Genomic DNA, 24,576 nt, shown 5'->3' on the forward strand with positions numbered 1-24,576 from the left:
TTCCCACCAGATGTGTACAAGCGTTCCTTCTCATTCCTGGCACAAATTCTGTGCAATCGTACGAGCATCCTATACCAGAGCTTGATGAGTTTATAATTCATCAATTGGTGTTAAGAGCTTATTGAGCTCTTGTGGTGCATAATTAAGACCTTCTCTCATTGCGTGGCTGAAAATGTCTTACCTTGTTGTTCCTCCAATTGTCTTTGAAAAGTTGTCTTTACCTCCCTACTACCCACTAGTAAGTGTTGATATAAAACCAAGACTGCCTTCTCTGTCTTGTTAAGTAAAGCAATTCATGACGCAAACGTGATTGTTCACCCCTCCAAACATACCGAATCACTGTCGTTTTAAAAGACGCAAAAAATGCCCCGGGAAGTTAGAGTGGAAAGTTTTTGAAAGAGATAAAGCAGTCATGGCAAGATGTTCATTTTAACAATCGCCACTTGGCCATGCCATGAGATATACCGGTAGGACCATTTTGTAAGGTCATCTTGAAGCTATTACAGCAAGGGTAGAAAGTTGTTTTGATAGAGCTCTCCTGGGTCGACGGTCACCCATATTCCCAAATAATTAATTTTCCTGCCACACCAGTGAAACGGAAAGTGCGACTGAAGAGCACCATATTTCCCCAGCCTGAATGGCCACATTCAAGACCTCACATTTAGGAAGGTTAAGCTTGAAGCCCGATAATTGTCCATAGAACTCTGTCATAAAGCATGGTAATGTGACTCTTTGGTTTGATACAAAGAAAAGAAGATCATCGATATAAGCAGCCCTCAATAAGTTCCAGAGAAGCTTCAAAGTCACAATATCATCTATCTTTTTTTAAATATAAAACCTTTATCAAAGGGTTATTCTTAACGCCCCAATTAATTCAGCTTGCTGAAGTGATCATTATGCAAAAATCACTGTAAAGATTTTGCCAGGCTGTAACCCCACTTTTGGCTCCCGTCAATCAGCCAGAAACAAGGGATCTGGGCAGACTAAATCGTTTTTTTCCTTGAATGAATATCAAGCACCCAATAACTTCAGTAAGTCATGTGAAAGCATACTCCAGAATTCAGCCCATTGTATAATAACGTAATTAAAACTTAATTATCTAACAGCCACACCTCATATATTGCAAGGAGTATTTGGGTGTCATCAATTCCACTTTATTTGTCAAACCTTTTTCTAATAGGTTGACAAAAAATAAAGAAAGAAAAAAACACAATGTTCCTTTAAAGACACATAACTATGTGTTATTGTTGTGTAACTCTGTTATACACTCTGCCACACCAACAATACAAGGCTCCTAGAAATGAGGGACAGAGGGATTTGGGTTCAGAATAGGGACTAACCCTCCTAAACAGGGACACTTGGGAGGTATGATATCATATTAGACATGGGCAGAGATGTAGACTCAGCACCCTGGCAGCCATACTGTGTGGGCTTGGTTTCACCATGACTACAGGCATAGGCAACCTTTGGCACTCCAGATGTTTTGGACTACACCTCCCATGATGCTTTGTCAGCATTATGGGGATGTAGTCCACAACATCTGGAGTGCCAAAGCTTGCCTATCCCTGATTTATTAATGAAAGTGAGGTGTAATAAAGACAGGGAGGGTTAAGGACTGAGTAAGGGGTGGCCCAATATGCCATAATTGGAAATAGTTTTCAATTGATCATTTCCATCTCCCCCTCTTATATAGGATGAAACCACGCCCACTGCAATATGGCTGACCTCCATTAGCGGCTTCATGCTTTGAGTTCCAGCTCTGCCCACATCTAATATGGCTGCCGGTGGCGTCCACCGCCAACATGGCTGCTCAGTGCTGGAATGACGCACTGCTGCCCACAGTCAATATGGCGGCTGCGCACGGCTGGACATTGAGGCCCGATTGAAGGGAGTCGGAGGAGCCGTGAGGAGAGGGTGCGCCTCGTGGAGTCACCTGACCGGCGTGTTGGTACCCGTATACAATAAAACAGGACGCCATATTGGGTTTATTATCTATCCGGGATCGAGGAGGCCGAGAGACGGCGAGAGGAAGGTGAGCGAGCGGCTGGCTGTGTGTATACATTATTACAATAATAATAATAATTATTATTATTAATATGGCTGTGTGTATACATTACTGAGAGACAATGACCAGGCTGTGTCTATATATTATAATAATACAAATAATGAATATATATCTCCCTGTGTCAGCATTAGGGGCATTGCTGCTGGCTGTGTAATATATAATAATAATAATTAATATCTCTCTCTCCCTGTGTCAGCATTAGGGGCATTGCATGGCCTGTGTGTCAGACCTTCGTTCAGGGAGCTGTGCTGTTTATTAAGGAAGGCTTTGGAGACATTGTCTCGGTGTAGCCTCTGGCACGGCAGCCGATGGTGTACTCCTGCTCTTGTTTATATTGATGGGAGTAGGAGTCCTCCAGGGTTGAGGAGTAGGGTGTGGTAGGAGTCTAGCAGTTTAAGAGGAAGAAAGTGTGGGGAGTGTCTTTCAGCCACTGGGTAGGCTGACTGATGGGAGTGGGAGTCCTGCAGGGGCCACTGGGTAGGCTGACTGATGGGAGTCCTGCAGGGGCCACTGGGTAGGCTGACTGGTGGGAGTCCTGCAGGGGCCACTGGGTAGGCTGACTGGTGGGAGTCCTGCAGGGGCCACTGGGTAGGCTGACTGGTGGGAGTCCTGCAGGGGCCACTGGGTAGGCTGACTGGTGGGAGCCCTGCGGGGGCCCACTGGGTAGGCTGACTGGTGGGAGCCCTGCGGGGGCCCACTGGGTAGGCTGACTGGTGGGAGCCCTGCGGGGGCCCACTGGGTAGGCTGACTGGTGGGAGCCCTGCAGGGGCCCACTGGGTAGGCTGACTGGTGGGAGCCCTGCGGGGGCCCACTGGGTAGGCTGACTGGTGGGAGCCCTGCGGGGGCCCACTGGGTAGGCTGACTGGTGGGAGCCCTGCGGGGGCCCACTGGGTAGGCTGACTGGTGGGAGCCCTGCGGGGGCCCACTGGGTAGGCTGACTGGTGGGAGCCCTGCGGGGGCCCACTGGGTAGGCTGACTGGTGGGAGCCCTGCGGGGGCCCACTGGGTAGGCTGACTGGTGGGAGCCCTGCGGGGGCCCACTGGGTAGGCTGACTGGTGGGAGCCCTGCGGGGGCCCACTGGGTAGGCTGACTGGTGGGAGCCCTGCGGGGGCCCACTGGGTAGGCTGACTGGTGGGAGCCCTGCGGGGGCCCACTGGGTAGGCTGACTGGTGGGAGCCCTGCGGGGGCCCACTGGGTAGGCTGACTGGTGGGAGCCCTGCGGGGGCCCACTGGGTAGGCTGACTGGTGGGGGCCCACTGGGTAGGCTGACTGGTGGGAGCCCTGCGGGGGCCCACTGGGTAGGCTGACTGGTGGGGGCCCACTGGGTAGGCTGACTGGTGGGGGCCCACTGGGTAGGCTGACTGGTGGGGGCCCACTGGGTAGGCTGGCCGGTGGGAGTCCGGCAGATGAAGTGGGAATAGGTGTAATGGGAGTGGGAGGCTGTTTTGTACTGTATTGTTTGTATTTTAATATTGGCATTTATATAGCGGCAACAGATTCTGTATTGCTTTACAATATTATAAGAGGGAGGGATTTAACTATAAATAGGACAATCACAAAAAACTTACAGGAACGATAGGTTGAACTAGGTAGATGTGCTGAGTGTTGTAGTCCCTCAAGGAGGGGGTGAGCGTGCACTTTGAGCTTAGGCTTGTTTTTTGTCTGAGAGGACTCAGGCAAGGAAGAGATCAAATAACACTGCCCCTGCCTGGTACTGGGCCGAGTTATGCGCCTGCTCACACTGCAAACTGTTTATATTTAACTCAACGCCCCATTCCTAGCAATCCTGACACCCTTTTCTATCTGGGACGTGAAAAGATCTGTTCTGAAACCCTCAGCTAGGTAATGTCCTACTTGCTGTGTTGTGAAGAAAGATGACCATTTTTAACACCTTGAAACTTAATTTTTTTTTTTAATCTTCCCCAACACATGCCTTTATTTGGTCTTTGGCTGTGGTTTAAGTAGGCTATGTAATGCAAATGCATTTATTTTTATAGTAGTTTTCCTTGCGCTTCCTGTGGGAATGTGTACGGCTGTGTGTGAGCTAATGACTGTTTTAGAAGCAGGGGTGTCCTTTTTCACTGACCATATATTTGGCTTTTGGAGCATTAATCATGAGCAGTGGGGTATTGAATTACATGCGAACACTACAAAAAAATCTCGGATGCCCTTCAACATTAAAGCTTTGTTTCTTATTTTTCAACTTGCAGTGTTAATGACATTTCCCTAACCTCCCATTATGAAAGGGTAATGTACAGTCTATGGGACAGCAAGGTCCAAGCCCAATGTATCTTGTATGACATGCTCTGTAATGTTTTTGTCAGTGTAAGATTTATCTGAATTGCTATATCAAATATGAATTAACAGCCAAGCATATGTTCATTCCTTAGCTCTTCCTGAACGTCTCTGGTGCTTGTTTTAAATTGCATCTTATGAAATGTTATGTAAGTTTTATTGGGTGAGTGGTGCACGACTAATCAGGGGTTCTTAAGCAGTGTTTTGGACTTGAACATTTTTTTACTACTTACTATTTTTTTTGTTTTTTTTTGTTTAATACTTTGTAAAACTCAAACATACCCAAAACAAGATATTTAAAATTGAAGTGGCTAAAACACTTTGCTCTCACTTTTGCATTCTAAACCAAGTTTGCTGAGAAGTGTTCCTTCCTCTTCACTGAAGGGCTTTCTTCAGACAATCCAAATGGTAACATTGACGTTGTGGCCAATGTCTTGCGAGTGATAACCTCAAATAACACTTCCCTGCAATTCAATCTCTAGTTTTTTGTTTCTTTACTGTAGTCTGAGGTAGCTTGCATGCTCTGTTGCCCAAATGTCATGCGTGTCTGGCTTTAAAAAAAAAAAAAAAAAAAGTACTGTGATATTTTCTTATTTAAAGAAAATAAAATACTTTAAAAATTACTTCCCTTTTTTATTATTGCCTCATGCATAGGATGTGTGCAAAAGCATAATTGGGGCCTGCTTCCCCATCCAGTGCAATCTAAATAGTAAATCTAAAGTGTTCAGTTACATAAAGTCAAAACTGTGGATGTTACAAACATTTGAGTTTTCAGAACACATAGAAAAATATATATTTTATGAATACTTCAAACACTTAAAATACTTCAGCTTGCTGAAGTGCTTTAGGGCTAAACTGCTTGTGCCTGTAGGCTTATTTTACTAAATTGTTCATTGCAAGATAAATCTGCATTTTTTTAACCCTTAAGGACACGTGACATGTCATCATTCCCTTTTTATTCCAGAAGTTTGGGATTAAGGACTCATTAGTGACAACTTCCTGACTGTCACAGTTGGGAGGGTTTCCTGCGTTGATCCTGGTGCTAGATATTCGTACACTTTTCAGCCAGTTGTAAAGTGTGTGTGAATTTGTCCATAAGGCTTCTTGTCCAGGAAAAAGCTCACCGTACCTATAAAAACTAGTTTTTGCACTAATGTAATAACTTCTCCCCCAAAATTGCAAACTATTTATTTTTATATATATATTTTTTAAATCTATTAATTTGTTCCTTTTAAGCAGGAAGGTGGCTATTTCCTGTCTAGCAGACTTCATTGTCAGGTTACATCACTTTAAACACATGACTCAGGAAGTCTTGCCTGTGGAGTGTTTGCCTGTGCACCAGGCCGTGTTAGCGTTGCACACAACATGGCATCAGGTACTCGGTAAGCCAACTGGGTGAGCACTAGGTATCATGTATAACTTCTCGCTTGGTCAGGTCACAGCAATGACCGGGACTGGATGAGTACAGCTATTCTTTCCTGGAACTTTTGATGAATTCAACTGACATTCTGAAGGGTACCAGACCAGTACAGATTTTTTTTTTTTTTTTACATTACTGTGGGTGCGTACATTTTGGGGATTAATGTTTGATGTGCTCCAGTTGCGTGCACTTGGCTGCAGTTTGATTGGTGGAGTTTAGATGTACCTCCATTTCAATGTCCTTCAATATGAACTATTATCTTGGTATTTATAGATGTATAACAGTCATATTTAAAGATGTGTCTCTATCAAAAAGGTTATGGTGGGGGAAAAAAATGTGATTAAAAACCCCTTTCACCTGAAGTCTGTGGATCGTTAATACAATGTTAAACACAAATCTGCACACCAGTCAAGCCATAAGACTTGCTTTTTCCACAGGAATGACACATTTGCAGTGATGTTGCTACCACAAAGGATTCTGGGTGGGCATATGCAAATTGGTTAAAAAAGAATCACATTTTTGCCTCATTCAATTTTAAACATGGATTCCTTTTGAGTCTGTTTGCTGTATGCAACAGCTTTGAAACACAATTTAGGAGGTGGTGCACTCCTATGTAAGTATATTAATAGGACTGTGCATTGTGTGGCAGAGAATGGCTAATCTATATAAAATGAGCCGTGTCTCGATCTGCTTTATAAAATATTATCCAGAATGACATACTGAATCGTATTTTCACATTTTATCCTATACAAACCCTATTATATAAAAACTCAATAGTTTGAAGTAGACCTGTTAATACAGTGAGTTACATAATGGATTGGTTTTTTCATCTTTAAGAAAAAATTTGGACTAATTACATTTAGGAACATAAAACTTTTAAGCGGTTTCCTTAACCCCTTAAGGACACATAACATGTGTGAAGTGTCATGGTTCCCTTTTATTCCAGAAGTTTGGTCCTTAACCATGTTAGCGGTATTCCCGAGCGTGACTCGGGGTTAATTTTCGCTGCCAGAAGCGGTAACCCCGAGTCACGCTCAGGGTAGATAACAGAGCTGTCAGCGGAGTCTCCTTACCTTCTCCTTGCAATCCAGCGATGTCCCCGCGCTGTGATTGCCGGTGAGAGCCCCGGCGGATGCCTCCATCTGACTTTCTGGTTCCGTCTCTGTGAGCCGCAGAGGCTCATGGGGGCGGAACTGGGCGGGTAATTCAAATGTTTCAAGCATAAAAGTGACACACACATAAAGTTAGGTGATACAGTGAAATCCTGTCAGATTACATTGCATCACCTCAGATTTGAAATTTGATCATCCTACACTGTCCTGCCTGCCCTTTTTGCTGTAATTTCTGCCCATAAAATAAATTTTTTACCATGGCATCAAAGCGTCACTTTAGCATCTCCAAAGCGGCTTTGGATCAGATGAGTGGCAGCGACACAGAGCCCCTCGCAGAATTGAGCGACTGCGATAGCGATTCGTGGCAAGATTCGTCATCCGACTCTGACAGTGACCAGAGAAGTGGCGACAGCGACGATTCTGCACCCGAGCTCAGTGATGTGCGCACTTGGTGCCTTATTGATTGTGGTATGGATGAGGTACCGCCGCCAAGATTTCCGTTTACTGGATCAGCTGGGATGAAGGTAGACATTGAGCACAATGATCCTTTGGCATACCTAAAATTATTTCTCACAGATGACGTCATTGAAAAGATTGTCACGGAGACAAATCGCTACAACGAGCAGCAATCAGCTACTCTGCATAGCAAGTTTTCCAGGAACCGAAAATGGGAACCGGTATATTATTAGATTATAATTCATGATTTTATGTTTCGCACTTTATCACATCTGAGAGTACTTTTGGTCAGGTTTAAGAAAGTAATTACTGGCCTACAATACATAACACCAAATTTCCATGCAAAAAAATGGTACCGCTTTTGGTACAAAATTACTGACATAATCATACCGCCAGGGAGGTTAAGGGGTTAAAGGGACACTATAGTCACCAGAACTACAGCTTATTGAATTTGTTCTGGTGAGTAGAATAATTACTGTAATGGAACCGCTGGCACCCTGACCGGGTACCTTCTGCTGACAGATGCTCCTAGTACTTTCCAAGCACTCTGCCTGACACCATAACCACTGCAGACCCCACGAACCGCCGCAGCTTGGTTGGGGTCTCACCGTCTGGACCCAAGATCAGGGTCCAGCTTCCAGTAGGTGGACCTCTCCGAATTCCAGAGAGCAGGAACAAGCTCTTGGCAGAGCTTAGTCATTATACCCTGGGGAGTATAGTGATTATAGCAATCCCCAGAGTGTAGTTCTCCAATCCCCCAAACATGAGCCGAAACTTCATGAAGGTCCAAGATGATCTGAACTTTTAATGACCACACACTGGCTTTTATGCAAGTCCCCATGCAAGGGGGACATCCCACAGGGTGGGACACAGTACAACCAATAATTTACAGGAACACCGTAAAACACACCCAGCACAAACATACAATCCCTCTCCTCTGCCTGTGATACAATTACTTAACACAATGGGTTAATGTAATTTATCACAGGCAGGAAAAATCATTATTTTTTTTTTTATACATACACTCTAACTTTAAAAATATGCATCATATTCACATAAAACATATATTCAGAATCGGCCTACTTTAAATATAAACATAACCAAAATCATACAAATCCCTCCAGTACATAAAAAGTTAGACGGAAGTCCTTTATGACCGACCGCAAGCACATTTCCTGCCCAAAACAGTTTTGGGCTGTGCGACCGGTCAATTTCTGATGTTAAAGGCAGTTCACTTAGAAAAACTAAGTCCCATTCGAATGCATGAACGGGCCCCTTTCGTGCAAATAGCAGTGTAACACGGCGTTCGAATTGTGGAGAAGGTAAGGATCAGCGGTGTTCATGCATTTGTGTAGCCGATTTTAGTTGCATGTATTTACTAGTACACACCACTGACCGCGTTTGACTAAATTAAAATGGCCACCGCCACATGTTCGTTTGTCGAATGGTGGCCACTTCGGCTGCATCCGAAGTGCCATATAAAAAGTACCAATCCTTCCCAATAGTATTTAATGGGCCAGTAGTAGTGAAATACAATCAGATATGGCTGAATAATTTTTTTTAAAGGGCCAAATCTCCCATAGTCATGCGGAAGGAGGCTGGCAATCAGGCTCCTCCAACAGCCAGGGGAAAAGGGCAGCTTGTCACCTAAAAATCCAGTGACAAAAGGCGTTTTGTCACAATTACCTTCAGGCTTTTTTCTGTTAACACTCTTTTTTTCAGAGAAAATGCAGTGTTTACATTACAGCCTAGTGATCACTTCACTGGCCACTCCTCAGCTGTTAGAGATCCTTCCTGGGTCATGGCTGCCTAAAATGTGTCCTCCCTCTGCATGCAGACACTGAACTTTCCTCACAGAGATTCATTGATTCAATTCATCTCTATGAGGAGATGCTGATTGGTCAGGGCTGTGTTTGAATTGTGCTGGCTCTGCCCCTGATCTGCCTCCTTGTCAGTCTCAACCAATCCTATGGGGAAGCATTGTGATTGGATCAGGCTACCACTTCTGATGTCAGCAGACTGCTTTGTTTTTCTGAGTCTAACTGCATGCAGAGATACAGCTTCAGGCTTGAATACAGTAAGATTTTTACTATATTTATGGAGACATGAGGGTCCCAGGGGGGCTAGAAGGTGGTTTTAACACTAGGGTCAGGAATACATGTTTGTGTTCCTGACCCTATAGTGATCCTCTTCAAACCAAAATGAAATCTGCAAGTCATTCATGAACAGTTAAAATAGAGTTAGAACAGGGGATGGTACTGGAGAATTATCCTACCAGCAGCTAGGAGTGTTATGGTGAGTACATTGTTCTTGTAAATGTCTGCATGTCTAGAAAATTAATCTCTGCTCACAATGTAGACAAAGTCCAGCATGTGAGAATGCAAATGAGCCAATGACCCTATGTAGAATTTTGAAAAACTGGCAAGGGAATCTAAAGTTTTAGGGAAGCTATGTCTAGGTAAAAACAATTCTGGTACATTGTGCTAAATAATGTCAAGTCACCATGGAAACCTGTAGATTTATCTCAACATTTAGCACTTTGCACCCAAAGTAGCACCTTCATATGGGTGCAAGCAATGTCTAAATATCAAACTAAAATGTAACTCTAGCTACCCTCAAATATTACACTTTTTTTTTTTTTTTTTAAATGCTTGACTGTCTTTCCTGGGGTCACATGATACACGGTCCCTCATGCGCAGGTGCCATAGAGCGCTGGAAGGAACAATATGAGGTCACTTCCGTGCCGCTGTCAGGGAAGAGGAAGCAACTTGGCACAATGAAGTTCCTTGTGCACAGATTGATCTCCATTTTGCAGAGTGCCATTGAGGGGTTAAATGTACCCTGTCAATAGTTTTGTGTTCAGGACATGCAGTACTTGTTTTCTAGATGTAAGTCAGCAGGGTTCGTAGCATTATTGATTCCTGGTTTTTGGTTCGTGGTAATTGATTTGTTAGACAAGCCAAAGTTCAATCTGGTCTTCTGTTCAAGGAACACACTAAGCAACATAACCACTACAGGTGTATTGCTGCTGTCTTTTTGCAGTTTATTTCCTGTAAAAATGTTGAAGGTATATATTTTTCCTTAAAGGGATACTACAGGATTAAATTGTATCGTCCACCCCCCTCCCTTAAAATAAAGCAAAGCTCTTGCCTTTGGAGGTTTTTTATGCCATTTAGGACTTAAATTATTGTTTATTCAGCTCCTAAATAGCAGTGAGACAGCAGGGACATGATCTATGCACCCAAACTACTTCATTAAGCTAATGTTGTTTTGATGCCTTTTTAGTATCCCTTTACTCTATTACATTGCCTGTGAAACATGCATGCTAAGAGCCATTTGTGCCTTGCTTATGGGGGGGAACTAAACACTGTGCAGTGATAAAAACCTGTCTAACATACTCAGAGAACTATTTAAAGTGGGGTAGCTCCACGAACTAGATTGAGGTGAGCAATTTACATTTGCCGGTCAGTGTTGGAGCCAAAAATGCATGCCAAAACTCGGGTAGCTTCCACAGTGTTAATTAATATCTGCAAACCTGATTAGTGAGAGTATAAATGTCGAACTTAAGGTATATGGTTCATGTTACGCTTACAAACTAGAAGACTCTCTAAAGGATTCTAAATATGAAGACAGTGCTAGAAATGACAAGATAAAATATACAGATCTCTATCTATGGTCCTGACGCCTGAAGACCACCCTGTGATGATGTAGTTGCTAAGTGCAAAAGGAAAAATGTGGGTTCCTGTAGGTATGAACTGTATACACCGGGGTCAAGGAGTCCCATCCCCTTCTCGGGACCTAAAGTACGATATTTGGTAGATCCCAGGCACAGCTGGGCAGACTAAATGCTACCAGCTTTATATAGCTATATTTTCACTTTTGCAACATCAATGCATAAGCACTTGATGATCGTATTTACTTCAAGGCAGTAAAATTGTCTTGGTAGAGTGTTAGATGAGTTTGATTGTTCATGTGAGAGTGACAGCTGGGTAAAGTTTTCTTACGTAATTTATAAACGTCATATTCTTTGTATAAACTCTGCATATTGTCTCATGCAGGCTTCAAAATGGAACCAAAGCCATCAAGGTTACCTAGGAGGATAACCGTTCAGCCTTCTGCTTCATCATTAAGTTCTACAGCCATGAGAAGAGGCCGCCTGGGGGGCCCTAGTGAAACCTACACTACAAGAGACAGTTATCTGAGGCATGACTTGGATTTTCAGGTAATTCTTTTAAAGGGAGGTTTCAGTACACAGAAGAAAGTGGTATGCCTATGAGGTGTGCGTATTTTGCTTTTTAATTCCAGGGTGATTTGCATTTTGTTTCATACAGTGTTTGTACTTATTTTTATTTTGAGTTTGCACATTCGTTTTGAACTCTGCAGCGTATTCATTTTAGCAGAACTTGGTATACAATAATATAAACTTTGACTAGAGCCCAGTTGGAGAAATATTCCAGAGCAGCTATTTTAACTCATGTTGCAAAAATATTTTGACTTTTTTTTTTTTCCTCATCTAAAACTTTCAGTTTAGTGAATAGTTCTGATAGAAGGAAATTGTGCTGTACCCTGAAGGTTTTTGCTGACTGGCAAATCCAATAGAAGTCACTCACTGTAACTATAGGCTTTGTTTGTTCATCAGATCAAGACAGACTTGACTGTCATTGCAGCTACTCAACATATTTCAGACTTCAGTCAGTCCTTAATCTTAAGCTTGATTTTTAAATGCTAGTTTGAATTTAGTTGGCTGAACACACCCAAGACAACTTGCAAATGGGTCACTTTGTTTATTTCCTCTCATTTCTTGCTTTTCTCCCCCACAGTTGATATTCTTGTAATAACCAGCATATTTGTGACTTGTATGCTGAATGGAATTCTGGAGCATATTAAAAGCCTGTTACTGTGTTCTGTTCTATCCTGTAAGTGGCACAGTTGTGTGCTGCAGTACGGATTGCAGTGTCTGCTGTTTAATAATCATACCTGAATTTGTCTGTGTGATATTTCTTGTCCAATATATTTTCTGAAGATGTTCTTACTTTACAACTACAAATGCACTAGTTTTTTCATTTTTTTTATTTCAAATGTATAACTCTCATGCAGTTTATACCTGTACGCTCATGTAAACTGAATATTTCTATTAAACTGGTGTAACCTAAAGGTTTGTTTATCTGACGTTTCCTTTACAGACACAAATTGCCAGCTGCATTTTACAAAGGATTGGTAATTGAACTTTAGGATGCTATATTGCTGATGGTGACTGTTCCTAAGCAGTGTGTTCTTTTCATACAGTTCCAATGTACACTTTGTCAGGAAACTTAAGACCTGAAAAAAGAGCTCTCTGCCTTAATGACCTCAGCCTGATTATATAAACATAAGTGAGCTTTGATACTGACAGGGTTCTTCAGCTTCTGGAATCTAAAACCTTTTTTATTTTAGCTGTGGTTCTTTCAAAAGATCCAGGATCTGTTCATTACCCAAGTCTTTCAGTGTGACTTATCAATAAAACCTGACCTGTTGGTGCGGACAGTGTTCTCAACCAGTTTCCTGGGTCCTCTCAGATGTCTGTTCAGAAACTGTCAGGCAGATAATTGAGTTGAATTCCGATAACTCTAACGGGGCGAGGACATGTCTATTTAAGTGACCAGAGGTTGGTTTTAAGCAATTTAACAAGTATAGTGCTCCCCAGCACCTCTGACAGCCTAAGTACAGCAAACTTTGCATTATCAATACTGCGCTAAGGAGAGGGTAGTCTCTGGGGGCCCAGGGACTGCTCTAGTTTGTGTCAACATGCTCCGAGGCACTTTGACCAAGAGACTACTGGCAGAATAACCATTACACTGCACATTAATGGTTGTTGTTTTTACTGCCGCTTCAATATGCTATTGCGATCTCCAGTAGCACTTATTCTCTGGAATATTGATTGTACGTAGTAGGCTTTCCTACTATGACCGTTTCAAATTTTGTAAATTTGTGTTAATTTAAAAGCTAATTGGAATTCAAACCCACCCTTTAGAATAACCTCAGAATAACTGATGCTTGGATTGCTGTCTTGTACTGTTTGAAGTGGTCAGTCGGACATCTGTACTGACAGCACTTTGACTTGGTGCATTAATATAGTACTAAGTTTGTGGCCCTTCACAGGCTCCAAAGGGTGAATTGGTTTCTACCTCAGTGTGGATCATTTAAAACCATCAGCTGTACTGAAAGATACCAATTCTAGTCTGTAGGCACCATCAGGACCAAGCTTGCAATATATCATCCGGTCTGGTCTTCTATCCTCCATGAGGTAAGACTACAAACGTGTTTTTTTTTTTTTTTTTGTTTTTTTTTGTTTTTATATTTTAACTGCATATTTTATATTTTTTGACATGGCAAAATGACATTGTGTACATCCACTGGTGGACAAATCTTGTAGGATTTTTTTTTTTTTTCCTCTCCCCCTCTTAATTTTCTTGACTTATGTCTCTGGATACCCCTGGAGTTTTATGAAGTACTGTTTTTACACATAGTAAACACCAATGCAGAATGATCTATATTTGAAAAAAATAAATAACTTTAGTCACATTTGAATTTAATGATTTATCATGTAGAATTGTTACAATGATTTAAATACCAAATGCAGTTTGATTTGCCATGTTGTATATTCAGGAAACCTTTCTAATGTGGTCTGTATTCACTTGTGTGGCTAGACAGGTCTCCTTTATTTCAATTAAAGGACCACTTAAAACAAAGTATGTTGTAGTGGTTGTTGCCAGGAGTGCACTGATGCCCCATCCCTGTTTTGGTAGCCACACACCAATTTCAAGCAGATTGACTAATTACCTGTGGTCCACTGTGCACTGCTCCCTGCATTCACTACAGCTCACATAGCCTGAATCTCCTGCTTCTGTCTTAAGCTCTGTTTATTGTGCCTTGAGTATTTAACTTTTTAAATCATCATAGATAAATTGTGCTAATGTATGGATCAAAAAATATTGTATTGTGTATGTGTTAATCAACTTATGGGTTTTTGGCTAGGAACCTGGTGCGCTGTCTACATCAAGCAGAGATTGGACCAGAGAGAGGTACAACCTTGAGCCTTCCTGGAAGACTACCTCTTCCTCTTATCAGCGATGCTCAGGAACTTACGAACGCTCCTTGTCTGGGAGCTTAGGAAGCCGAAGCAGAGTTGTAAGTTGTGTGTTTTTATGTCTTGTTTTTGTTTTTTATGATGCAGCTTGCCACATTTGTATTTTCTCAACGGTACTGCTTAATTCTCTTGGAGGGAAGACTCTTCCCCCAGGTATACATTTCACTTGCATGAGACATGAGCTGGTATGTTCATGTTTGAAGGACTGTTCTGCATGCTCTGGTTTCAGGTAATTGTACAGCACGTTCAGTCTGTTGTCAGTGTTTTACATTACTAGTACTGTCTTGTCACTTGGCAATCCAAAGGTATTCCATATTTCCCAAATGTTTATCACTCCTGAAAGAACTCTGTAGAAGATGTGTGTGTGTGTGTGTGTGTGTGTGTGTGTGTGTGTATATATATATATATATATATATATATATTTATTTATTTATTGTCACATTGGCTGGCTAAGTATTTGCTACCGTTTATAGAACTGATTGCAAACGGAAATGTGTCATAATTACGAGTGTGCAAAAGACCTGCATTATGGCCATAATCTCATACTCTGAATGTTGGCCATCATGTTATAATTTGGGCAAGGCCTGTGAAATGAACTGCACATGTTTAGTCACTAATGAAGGGGAGTTTAGAACATTTTATTTGCTTTGGTATGCATCACTCACTGTTTCTTTAGCTCTTGCTGAGTTTAACACCTGCCTGATAACTGGAACCAACTCTAGGGGTTCAGCTGCCCTCCATGACTCCATTCCTATTCCTGGGTTTTGCTCTCAGAATCATGTCATAAAATGTTTAGGAGCATAAAAATAACCTTCTACATTAGTGGATGGGAGCAACAGTCTGTGAAAAGGCTGGTGTGGGATTCCCAGACAGATTGATATGTGATACTAGACCAGGCCTAGGCAACCTTTGGCACTCCAGATGTTTTGAACTACACCTCCCATGCTTTGCCAGCAATATGGGGGGGATGTGGTCCACAACATCTGGTGTGCTGAAGGTTGCCTTCCCCTGTATTGGTTGTGATCTTCCTCCTTGGCTTCCACCATGTTGAAGCAGCTCTGTGGTACAGCTTTGAAAGTTCCGAATGGAAGCCAATCATGGAATGCGTTGGGGCTCCAGGGGCAGGGCTATGATGCAGAAAGCTGAATTTTTTTTTTTTTTTTCCTTCTCTTTAGATTTTTGCAAAAAGCATACTTATCCTTAAAGTGAACATGTCACAAAGTTACAACATTAGCTGGCTTTAGAAACTTTCCTTGACTACCGACCTTTGGGGGGGTTGTCTCTCGTAATTTCCGGTTACTCTAGTCTTTGCTAAGACCCTATGCTACTGGCATACAGGTATAATGCAGAGGATTGATTGAAAGGTGGAAAAAAAAAGAACATTTTGAAAGTACATTCAATTAAAGTCTGTATATCTATTTATTTATCATTTCAGCTACCACAATGTATAGATTAAATTTAATGGTCTTTACCATATTTAAAACATACAATATTTAAGTGTGGTCGACTTTGGAGTCACAATACCAGCACTCTAAAAATATTTACACTGATAAACCATATCTAACAAATTAACCACCATATCAACCCCATAATTATCATTGGCGGATTTATAAAAAAATGTATTTGTAAAGGTTTTTTGTTTTCTCCCTCTAAAGTCTGCTGCTTCATCATCCTCTTCATCATCAACTTCCTCCTCCTCTTCTTCTTCACCGTCTTGGTATGAGCCTCTAGAGAGGGCTCCGGGCACTTATACTGGATTGCACAGCCAGCAGCAGGATTGGGATTCTAAGAGACCGAAGCTCTCTTACACCGGTTGTTCATCTCTTTCTGGTATCAGAAGTAATACAAATGGATTGCGATCCAGTCCAGGTATTATCCCACTTTATTATGTATCCATAATCTACTTTCCAGTCCCTCCAGTAAATAGTATATTGAAGGATTATAAAAATAAATCCAATATATTTCCTGTGTCTCCAGATTCAAGTAGGTATGGACGGTTCCCCAGAACATCATCATTAATGCTTGGATCCACTGGGCCGGATTTAACACGTGAAAGGGAGAGGCGGACAGAATCGTCTGCATCTGTTCATGGTTTCACAGATTACAGGCATAGAAATGGGGACACAACACCCTCATGTAAGTATCTGTGATATGTTCTGTTCCATAATCGGTAATCATGGACTAATTGTATTACAGGTTATTCTGGATTCTTGCATAGGTTGTCATGTTTTGGTGTGTAGCAGATTAATATAGTAGGCTGCAATTAAGGGATGCTCTTTTACCTTCCCCTTTCATTAGGGGAACAATCCCTGCTTACTCTGCTTATCGAAATCCAGTTTTTACAAATGGATATTGGTGACATGTAAAAAGTGTAAATTCTGCATTCTTAAGGCTACTAGTGGAATGATATATGGGCACTAGGGAGAGCCCTGGTTCTTGTATCATTCCAAAACTGTTTGACAGACAATGCTGGGCTGTGGTTGTAAGTGTCTCCAATGTTAATGATTTCTAGAAACTTTGCAACCTCTGCTTACAGAATGTTTGTGAAATTAAGATTTATTTATTTTTTGTTGCTGTGGTTGGAAGATGGTCTTGCAGTGCCACAGCAACAGATTTATACATATCAAAATACATATTAGAACAATTGCATGGCAATTATTATAGTAATAAATAAGCATAGTTATGCTGAACTTTGTTTAAGTAAACAGTGAAACAGGTTTTCTCAGACAGGTCTAGTATTGGCACTCTTGCAAGATCAAGTAAATTGTAGGTTCTGCATTGCCCAGCAGGATTTGGTAACTAACAAAGGACTAAACCTGAGGCGATAGATTTTAGGTTAAAACCTAAGTAGGTTAGCGCATGTATAGCTGGAGAGCAAGGTTTTTGTGAAACCAGAGCATCTGTGATAGTGAGATTCTACTTGGCACATAGCCCTTAGTGGGAAGAAGTGCCCAATATTGACACAGGAGCTCAGTGGTAAATGATGTGCACTGAAATTCACATGCCTATTTAAAACTGCAACATAAAATAAGAGTAAAGCACATTGCTTGTTTTGTGGGCTAAACCTGCTGGGTTACACTGTAGGGCAAGATTAGTCCCAGGAGCAGTTCATGCTTTTTACCCCACTCCAAATCCAGTGGCTTAATGAGCGAGCCTGGGGTGAGAGCCGAGATGGAACCAGGGCAGGGTAGTGCCATGCTGTGAGGCTGCCGCCACGTTCTGTCTGTGATGCTCTGCAGGACTTCGCAGCTGGGAGACCGGGCACGTCAACCACTCCGCATCAACCGCTAGGCCGCAAGTCGGACCTGCCACTCAAGCAACCCACCTGGAGACTCCATGATGCCCCATCCCTGCTCCTGCTGAGAACACTGTGGGGTGTGGGCGCAATGTACCCAGTTAGCTTGGCTGAGTCGCATCATATGGGGCTTGGTCTGTCACTTGCTAGGAGCTCCGGGTAGATGCGACTACTCCGCATGGCGGTCAAGCTCCGCCCCATTAAGATTTTTTTTTTTTTTACTTTCCAAAAGTTTTAGTTGTTGGAAAGGTCGTTCGAGTGTTTTTATTTTTAACAATCGCTTGTCTAATTCTGATTTTGGCAGATGTTGCTTTAACAGATTTTTCAGGTACATTTTTAGTTAACAAAAAATGCATTACCTTTAGTTACCACCAGGCACTGCTCCCACTATTTCAGATTCGGAGCCGGAAGCTCAAAAGCAGGAGCTTCAATTTGCTCTCCTGGGCTGGTTCCAAACACCACTGACTTGATCAGAGCCAGCATTACTGGCTGCCGAACAAAAACTTCATGATACTGGAGGAAGGAAGTTAGATGGCACGGTGTTGGGTGCTAGGGGAACAGCTGTTTTTAAATATGTAAGCTGTATTTTATAAAAAATTTAGAAGTCTGTTTGGGATATCCTGCACATACTGTGCATTTCTGATCACCCTTAATATGCGCATGTTGCAATGTGAATGCTGAAGGAACTGGTTTTGTCTTAAACGTCCTGCATTATCCACCAATTTAGTGGAAAATGAACGGTTAATAGTTAACACATGGGGTGAGCAGCAGCAATGGAACATGGATTTGTAGTACAAAACTAAGCCCCGTGCTTCCCCTATTCCTGGGCAGCAATGCCTACAGTACACATCGACCCCCAATGCATACAATAAAAACAAACGCAAAAAGTTGCTTGTATTAGTCATATTACATTGCTCCCACTCACCCCATGTGTTCCATATTAAGGGTTAACAAGTGTGTCTAGGGGTTTAGGAAAATAACTTTCCCATTGGACACTCAGCCTTTTTGGTAAAAATCAGCAAGGTGGATTTGGTGTAGGACTTGCATGAGCTGTTTTGCATTGATGTGACAAGTGAGATTACACTTGAATTCCATTGGAGTGATCTCACCTTTTTTAAATGTGCATTGTGACTTGGAATAGTGTGCAAGAAATTTTTCCTGTGTTTTTTTTATTTTGTGTATATGATGTGTACTCTAGTCATTGCTACCGCCCAGCAGTAGTGGGAGTTTGAGCGCAGGGCTTACTTTAGTTTGTTTTTACAATTCTATATTTAATGTAGTGGTTTTTTTTTTTTTTAATGTTTTTTGATTTTTTTTTTTAAATGCCACTTGAAATCTGGTTTACCCATACAAATATAAAACTTTTTTTGTGTTTTCTTTGATTTTTATTTATTTTTAACCTTAACCTAGAAATACAAACGATTTAGATTCTACACTTTTCTCCTCCCCCACCTCCCTTTACTACAGATCTTCAAGAAAGAGTTTCATCATATGCACAGGGTGCAAGACCAAAAGAAAATTCCTTAAGCACATCACGATTTAATACATCTTCTCTTAACCGCCAGTTGCCTTCTCAACACAGTTCTTCTTTATTCAGCAGAGACTCAAGTAGGAACTCAAGACAAGGCACCTCTGTAGAACCAATCTCCTCACAAAGGGAAGTGCGATCTGACTTGCGCCACACTACTAGCAGAAATGAGGGGACTTCAGGGAGCACATTAAGACGGGTTTCCACAACTCCAAGATCTTCAAATGAACAGCCTTCTGATACAGATGGCAGACGTACAACAAGGCACTTGCTGTCTCGTCTAGCTTCTAGTATGTCCTCCACGTTCTTCTCCAGAAGATCAAGTCAAGATTCTTTAAATGGAAGAACGCCAGAATCTGAAGAAGCACAACCTTGTTTACAAGATACATCTCAATCTAATGTTGCCACATCTCCTTCGTCTGACCTACCCGAGAATAGGGCTTCTGATCAATCTCAGGGATTTGTATTTCTCAGACGGAGACTGTGGGGTGTGTCCGCTGTTTCTCCAAGTCAAAGCTCTGATTCTGATGCAGATGGCAACCGATCTGAAGAATCTGATACAAGGACTTCTGGATCATGGCTGCCTTCGTCCATTAGGAATAGATGTACTCCAATTTTTTTAAGGAGAAGACGAGAGGGAAGGGATGAAACTGCAAGAGCAACATCTACCTCTGACACAAGCCGTTCGCACAATCCTTTCAGACGGTCATCACGAGAAGAACAATCTTCAGAAGAAACACAAAGAAGTTCTCAAGGTGCTGCAGCCAGCTCTTCACGCTCTCCTACAAATAGCACTACAGCAACCGCTTCTTTAGCAGATTCTATCTTCAGCAGGAGAAATTCAGGAATTTCTGGCATGCTTCCAAACTCCTTTCTACACTTTTCAGTGCCAGCTGCACTGGGCAACACCTTATCAGATAATGTCATGATAACTGTAGATATTGTTCCATCAGGTAGGGCAAGTGATGCCCAAGAAAGTGAAAAGTCTCAGAGCTCTTCCAGAGATCCAGAGAAATTAAAGAAAATACAGGAAAGGTAAGGTCTCTCTAAAATTCGCATACCCAGTATGGAATAATTTTTCTTCATTTCCAGTTCTTGTACCCTTTGTAAGAGCAGAATTCTTAGGGCCACATGTTGCTGCTAATCTTTCTAGCTGAAGGAGCATGAACAGCCTTCTGATACAGTAATAGAGCCAAATATAAAAAAAAAAAATGTTTACTTTTTTATTTTTTAAATATGGGGAAAACTGAAATGTGCTTTCCTCTGCCATCTCACACAAAGTGTTAGAAATCTAGGGGGTCTGTTCTGTGAAATGAACATTCAACTGAAAGCCCAGACTTGTGAAGTGTCTTATCACTGTAAAGGTCTTTATTGCAGTCCTAAAACAAACCTCTAATGCCTTCAATAGGGAAACTATAATCTCAACCATATGTGGTATATTCATAAATCACAATGCTTTTTCAAAAATACCATCTAAAATCTATTGGACAAGAATTCTTCTCAAACCTCCCTCTTAATACATAATCACATTGATTAGCTTTCTTTTATATTGATGTCTATTTTTCCGACTGCCTTACTGAGAAGTAAGTATTCATAGAATACATTGGTTAAAGTAAGCAGTAGTACAGCGGGGAGGCTTTCAAGCTTGGCAACATACTTGAAGTTGTTTGTTTTTATATTTTTTTTTGTAGCTAAATCTCACATTAGTTGGTTCATATTCGTAAATGAACTCCTATTGATTTATGTAGAAAGTCAATAGGTTTTAGTATATTCTGCCAACATCAGTACTGCGATCTAGTTTATTAGATAACTAATACTGTGGTTAACCAATCACTGGTATATGCACGTGTTCTAAGCTGCAGTAGTCTTTAAATGTAGATTTTAAAAATAGTTTGGTGGTTTTTGTGTGTTTAATTTGTCTGCTAACTCTTTGTAGTATTTTTACATTTCTGCTTGTTTTCTAGCCTTCTCCTAGAGGATTCTGATGAAGAGGAGGATGACCTGTGCAGAATTTGCCAGACTGGAATGTCTACCCCAAACAATCCCTTCATACAACCTTGCAAATGTTCTGGCAGTCTACAGTATGTTCACCAGGACTGTATGAAAAAGTGGCTGGAAGCAAAGATTAATTCAGGCAAGTACATGGTGTGTCTTTAAATGCTTGGTAAAATATGGCTAAGTAAAAAAAAAAGTGCCTAGTATACCACAAATTGTACTCTAATAAAGGTGTGTATTAGATCTCTTGTAGCAGTAACTCCCATAAGTCAAAAAAAGAATCTTCACTATTGTGGCTCTGCAACACAATTCCGAAGTTGTATTTGAGTGTAAACCATCCCAATAGTGATCACTGCATTCTATGTATGCAATATACAAAATATATTGAAAGTGGGTTTTAAAACTCGTTTCCTTAAAGGAACACTCCCACCTCCATAACATGAGCCCATTAAAGGAACACTTTAGGGTTAGGAACAAAAACATGTGTTCCTTACCCTATAGTATTAAATCCACCATCTGGTCCCCCCTTCACCCCTTAAATATAGCAAATATTACATTTAATCCAGTCTGCTGCTGCAGGCTATGCCCCTGATCTTACTGCTTGGTTAACATCAGAAATATTGCTCAATACCAATCACCATGCTTTCCCATAGGATTGGCGGAGAATGTCAAGGAGGCCGATTAGGGGCAGAGCCAGCACAAGCCAATCAGCATCTCCTCATAGAAATGCATTAAATCAATTCATCTCTTATCATGCAGAGGGTGGAGACACTGAATGTCAGCGCTGCACAGTGTGCAGCACTGCCACAGGGAACACATTTGGTAGCCATAAGAGCAGTGGCCAGTGGAGGTTTTCCAAGGCTGTAATGTAAACACTGCCTAATCTCTGAAATTTTTAATTTGCTGCAAAAAGGCTGAAGGGAATGATTACTCACCAAAAATTGCATTAAGCTATAGTTCTGGTGACTATATAGTATCCTTTTAAACTTTATGGGGTAGAACTGTCAGGCCTCTGTCTTGCCTACAAAAGTCAAATTGTTTTCCAACATTCTTAACTATGAAGTTGGTGATCCTGTGCCCAACACAAAAGCCCCCCAGCTTCATCCTCTGCTGCTGCAATGTGATCAAGGGTTTATCGGCTGGTGATAAGCTGACCAGAAAATCTAAGCATAAAGGTACACTCAACAACTCAGTGGCTTCTCATAGAGAAGCATTAGTGCTATTTGGCGACACTGAATGTGAAAGACTTTAGTGAGAGTACTTCTTGTAGCGGTCAGACTAACTGCCATTAGAAGCATGTTTACAGATGTTTTGTCACTCTATGGCTGACAAAGCATCATGGTAGTTGTAGTTTTGCAACATCTGAACTTTTTCCCAGTATGTGATCTTATCCCCCCTGAGAAGTTTATAATTTTTTTTCATTTAATTTTTTTGCTATTCAAAACTAAAATGTTAATTTAAAAAAAAAAAGTTACAAAACTTTTTTTTTTTAGAACAGGTGCTAAAATTGCACAGCATATTTAAGGTATTACAACTGACTTATAAAGAGGCAAAATTATATTTTCATCGCAAGAATGAATGTCTTTTTTTTTTTATTTATAGATGACCATAGCTTACTGGCTTTAACTGCTGATTGGCATTGAACATTTTTGACTAGTTTGTCTAGAACCATTCTCAAAACTTCGTGTTCTCCTATTTAGTGCCTTTTGGCACTCCAGATGCTGTGGACTATGCTGCTTTGCCAGCATTATGGGAGATGTAGTCCATATCTGGAGTTCCAAAGACTGCCTAATTTAGGATGTAAGTTGCTTCTGCATAACAATGCATATATCTACGTAAAACTTCATCTGCCAAAGCCATGTGCAGAGGAAGACCTTCTGAAGATCAATGAAAAATCTTTTTATTTATTAAATTATCCCTTTTTACCTCTCCTCACTAATAGTATTTAATACAATTGTACCTTCCATGCTCAACTCTTACTTTGTTAAATGTTTAGTATTAGTTATTGCACTTATCGCTTTTGTTTGTTCCAACATTTGACTTTCACCTATCTGACCTCTCTGATTCCCTTATCTTAAAATCTCAAACTTTTTTTCCGCCTCAATATCTGCATGCCGCTCCACTCATAATTGCTGTTTATAACCTCACTCTTACAGCTTGTGCCCCAAACCACAATTCTAAGTGTTTACTCAGAGCATGCAAGTCTTGCAGCCAAAGCCATATCCACCGACCCCACGGTATGCTCTAACTTTTTATATAGTACCAATTACTTGTTCTTGGAACCACACCAGTGAAGTAGAACAACCTATCTTCACCTCAAATACCACAATGCTTGCCAAAAGTCTTTACCCCTCCACTCTCTCTCCTTTGGTTTTACGTTTTCCACCTAATCTCCATATATAATACTTATTCTATCAAGAGTCTGTTATTTTACCTTTACTTGCACTTCTGAATTTGCTAAACTGTTTTCTTTTGTGCTTACCTATACCTCTTCTGACACATCTTTACTTATCTACAACCTCTATTCATCCTATACACTTTTCCGATGCATATCCTTTTTAAACCCTCCAAATACAACCTTACCTATCCCAAACCTTTAAATGTCATCTCCCACCTGCTACTAGCAGCTGGTGGTGTCTCTCCAAACTTAAGTTCCTCAAAACCTTTCTCTTCAGAAATGCTTATGACCTCCCAGACAGGTTTGCAAAGTTTAAGTTAAAGGGGCACACTCAGCTCTCACCTTCCAGTTATGCTACTTTCTCACCTTGTTTGGTGGCTATCCCCTTCCTATTGTTTGCTCAACCCCACCTCCTCTAGATTGTGAGCTTGGTCCTCATCAACCTATTGTTACTGTAACATTTTGTAATTGTCTCACTTATTAAGTCAGTCTCTAACAATATTGCACAGTGCTGCAAAATAAAGACAGATAATCGGCATTAATGTAGCGCCAACTTGAGTGCCCATTCCCCTAATTGATCTAAATCTCTCTGCAGCAAAGTAATATTCTGCTCGCATTGTATTAACCTAGTTTTGTCACCTGCAATCACCAACCCTTAACTCGCCATGCCTATTCGAAATTATTTCTCATGTTTACATGTTTAGGTGAGTTCACACCTGTTTAAAACATTGCCTTTAACTTCAAAGAGAATGTGTTTTACATTGCCACAGAAAAGGACAGGATCAATGTAGTAAAGCGGTTTTGGTGTTCAGGTTCTATTTAATGCACAATCCAACCTTATTTGCATGATGGCAAATGGAGTCCACAACTTCTGCAGTGCTACAGA

General features: G+C 41.2%; 1 protein-coding gene across 2 annotated transcripts in view; it reads left to right on the forward strand.

Moving 5' to 3' along the window:
• The first annotated feature begins 1,874 nt into the window (after window positions 1–1,874).
• MARCHF7 (membrane associated ring-CH-type finger 7) overlaps window positions 1,875–24,576 on the forward strand; it is a 28,806-nt gene continuing 6,104 nt past the window's right edge. Inside the window, exons 1-7 of one of the 2 annotated variants that reach the window (XM_063429656.1) lie at window positions 1,875–2,032; window positions 11,407–11,570; window positions 14,363–14,515; window positions 16,130–16,343; window positions 16,452–16,610; window positions 19,237–20,332; window positions 21,262–21,431. In XM_063429656.1, the coding sequence (XP_063285726.1) occupies window positions 11,415–11,570; window positions 14,363–14,515; window positions 16,130–16,343; window positions 16,452–16,610; window positions 19,237–20,332; window positions 21,262–21,431 (1,948 nt within the window). In that variant the 5' untranslated portion in view covers window positions 1,875–2,032; window positions 11,407–11,414. Of the gene's footprint in view, window positions 2,033–3,834; window positions 3,908–11,406; window positions 11,571–14,362; window positions 14,516–16,129; window positions 16,344–16,451; window positions 16,611–19,236; window positions 20,333–21,261; window positions 21,470–24,576 lie in introns of those variants that run through there. The other variant, XM_063429655.1, reaches the window with a different exon arrangement.

The sequence above is a fragment of the Pelobates fuscus genome, chromosome 8, assembly GCF_036172605.1.
Source record: "Pelobates fuscus isolate aPelFus1 chromosome 8, aPelFus1.pri, whole genome shotgun sequence".
NCBI lineage: Eukaryota > Metazoa > Chordata > Amphibia > Anura > Pelobatidae > Pelobates > Pelobates fuscus.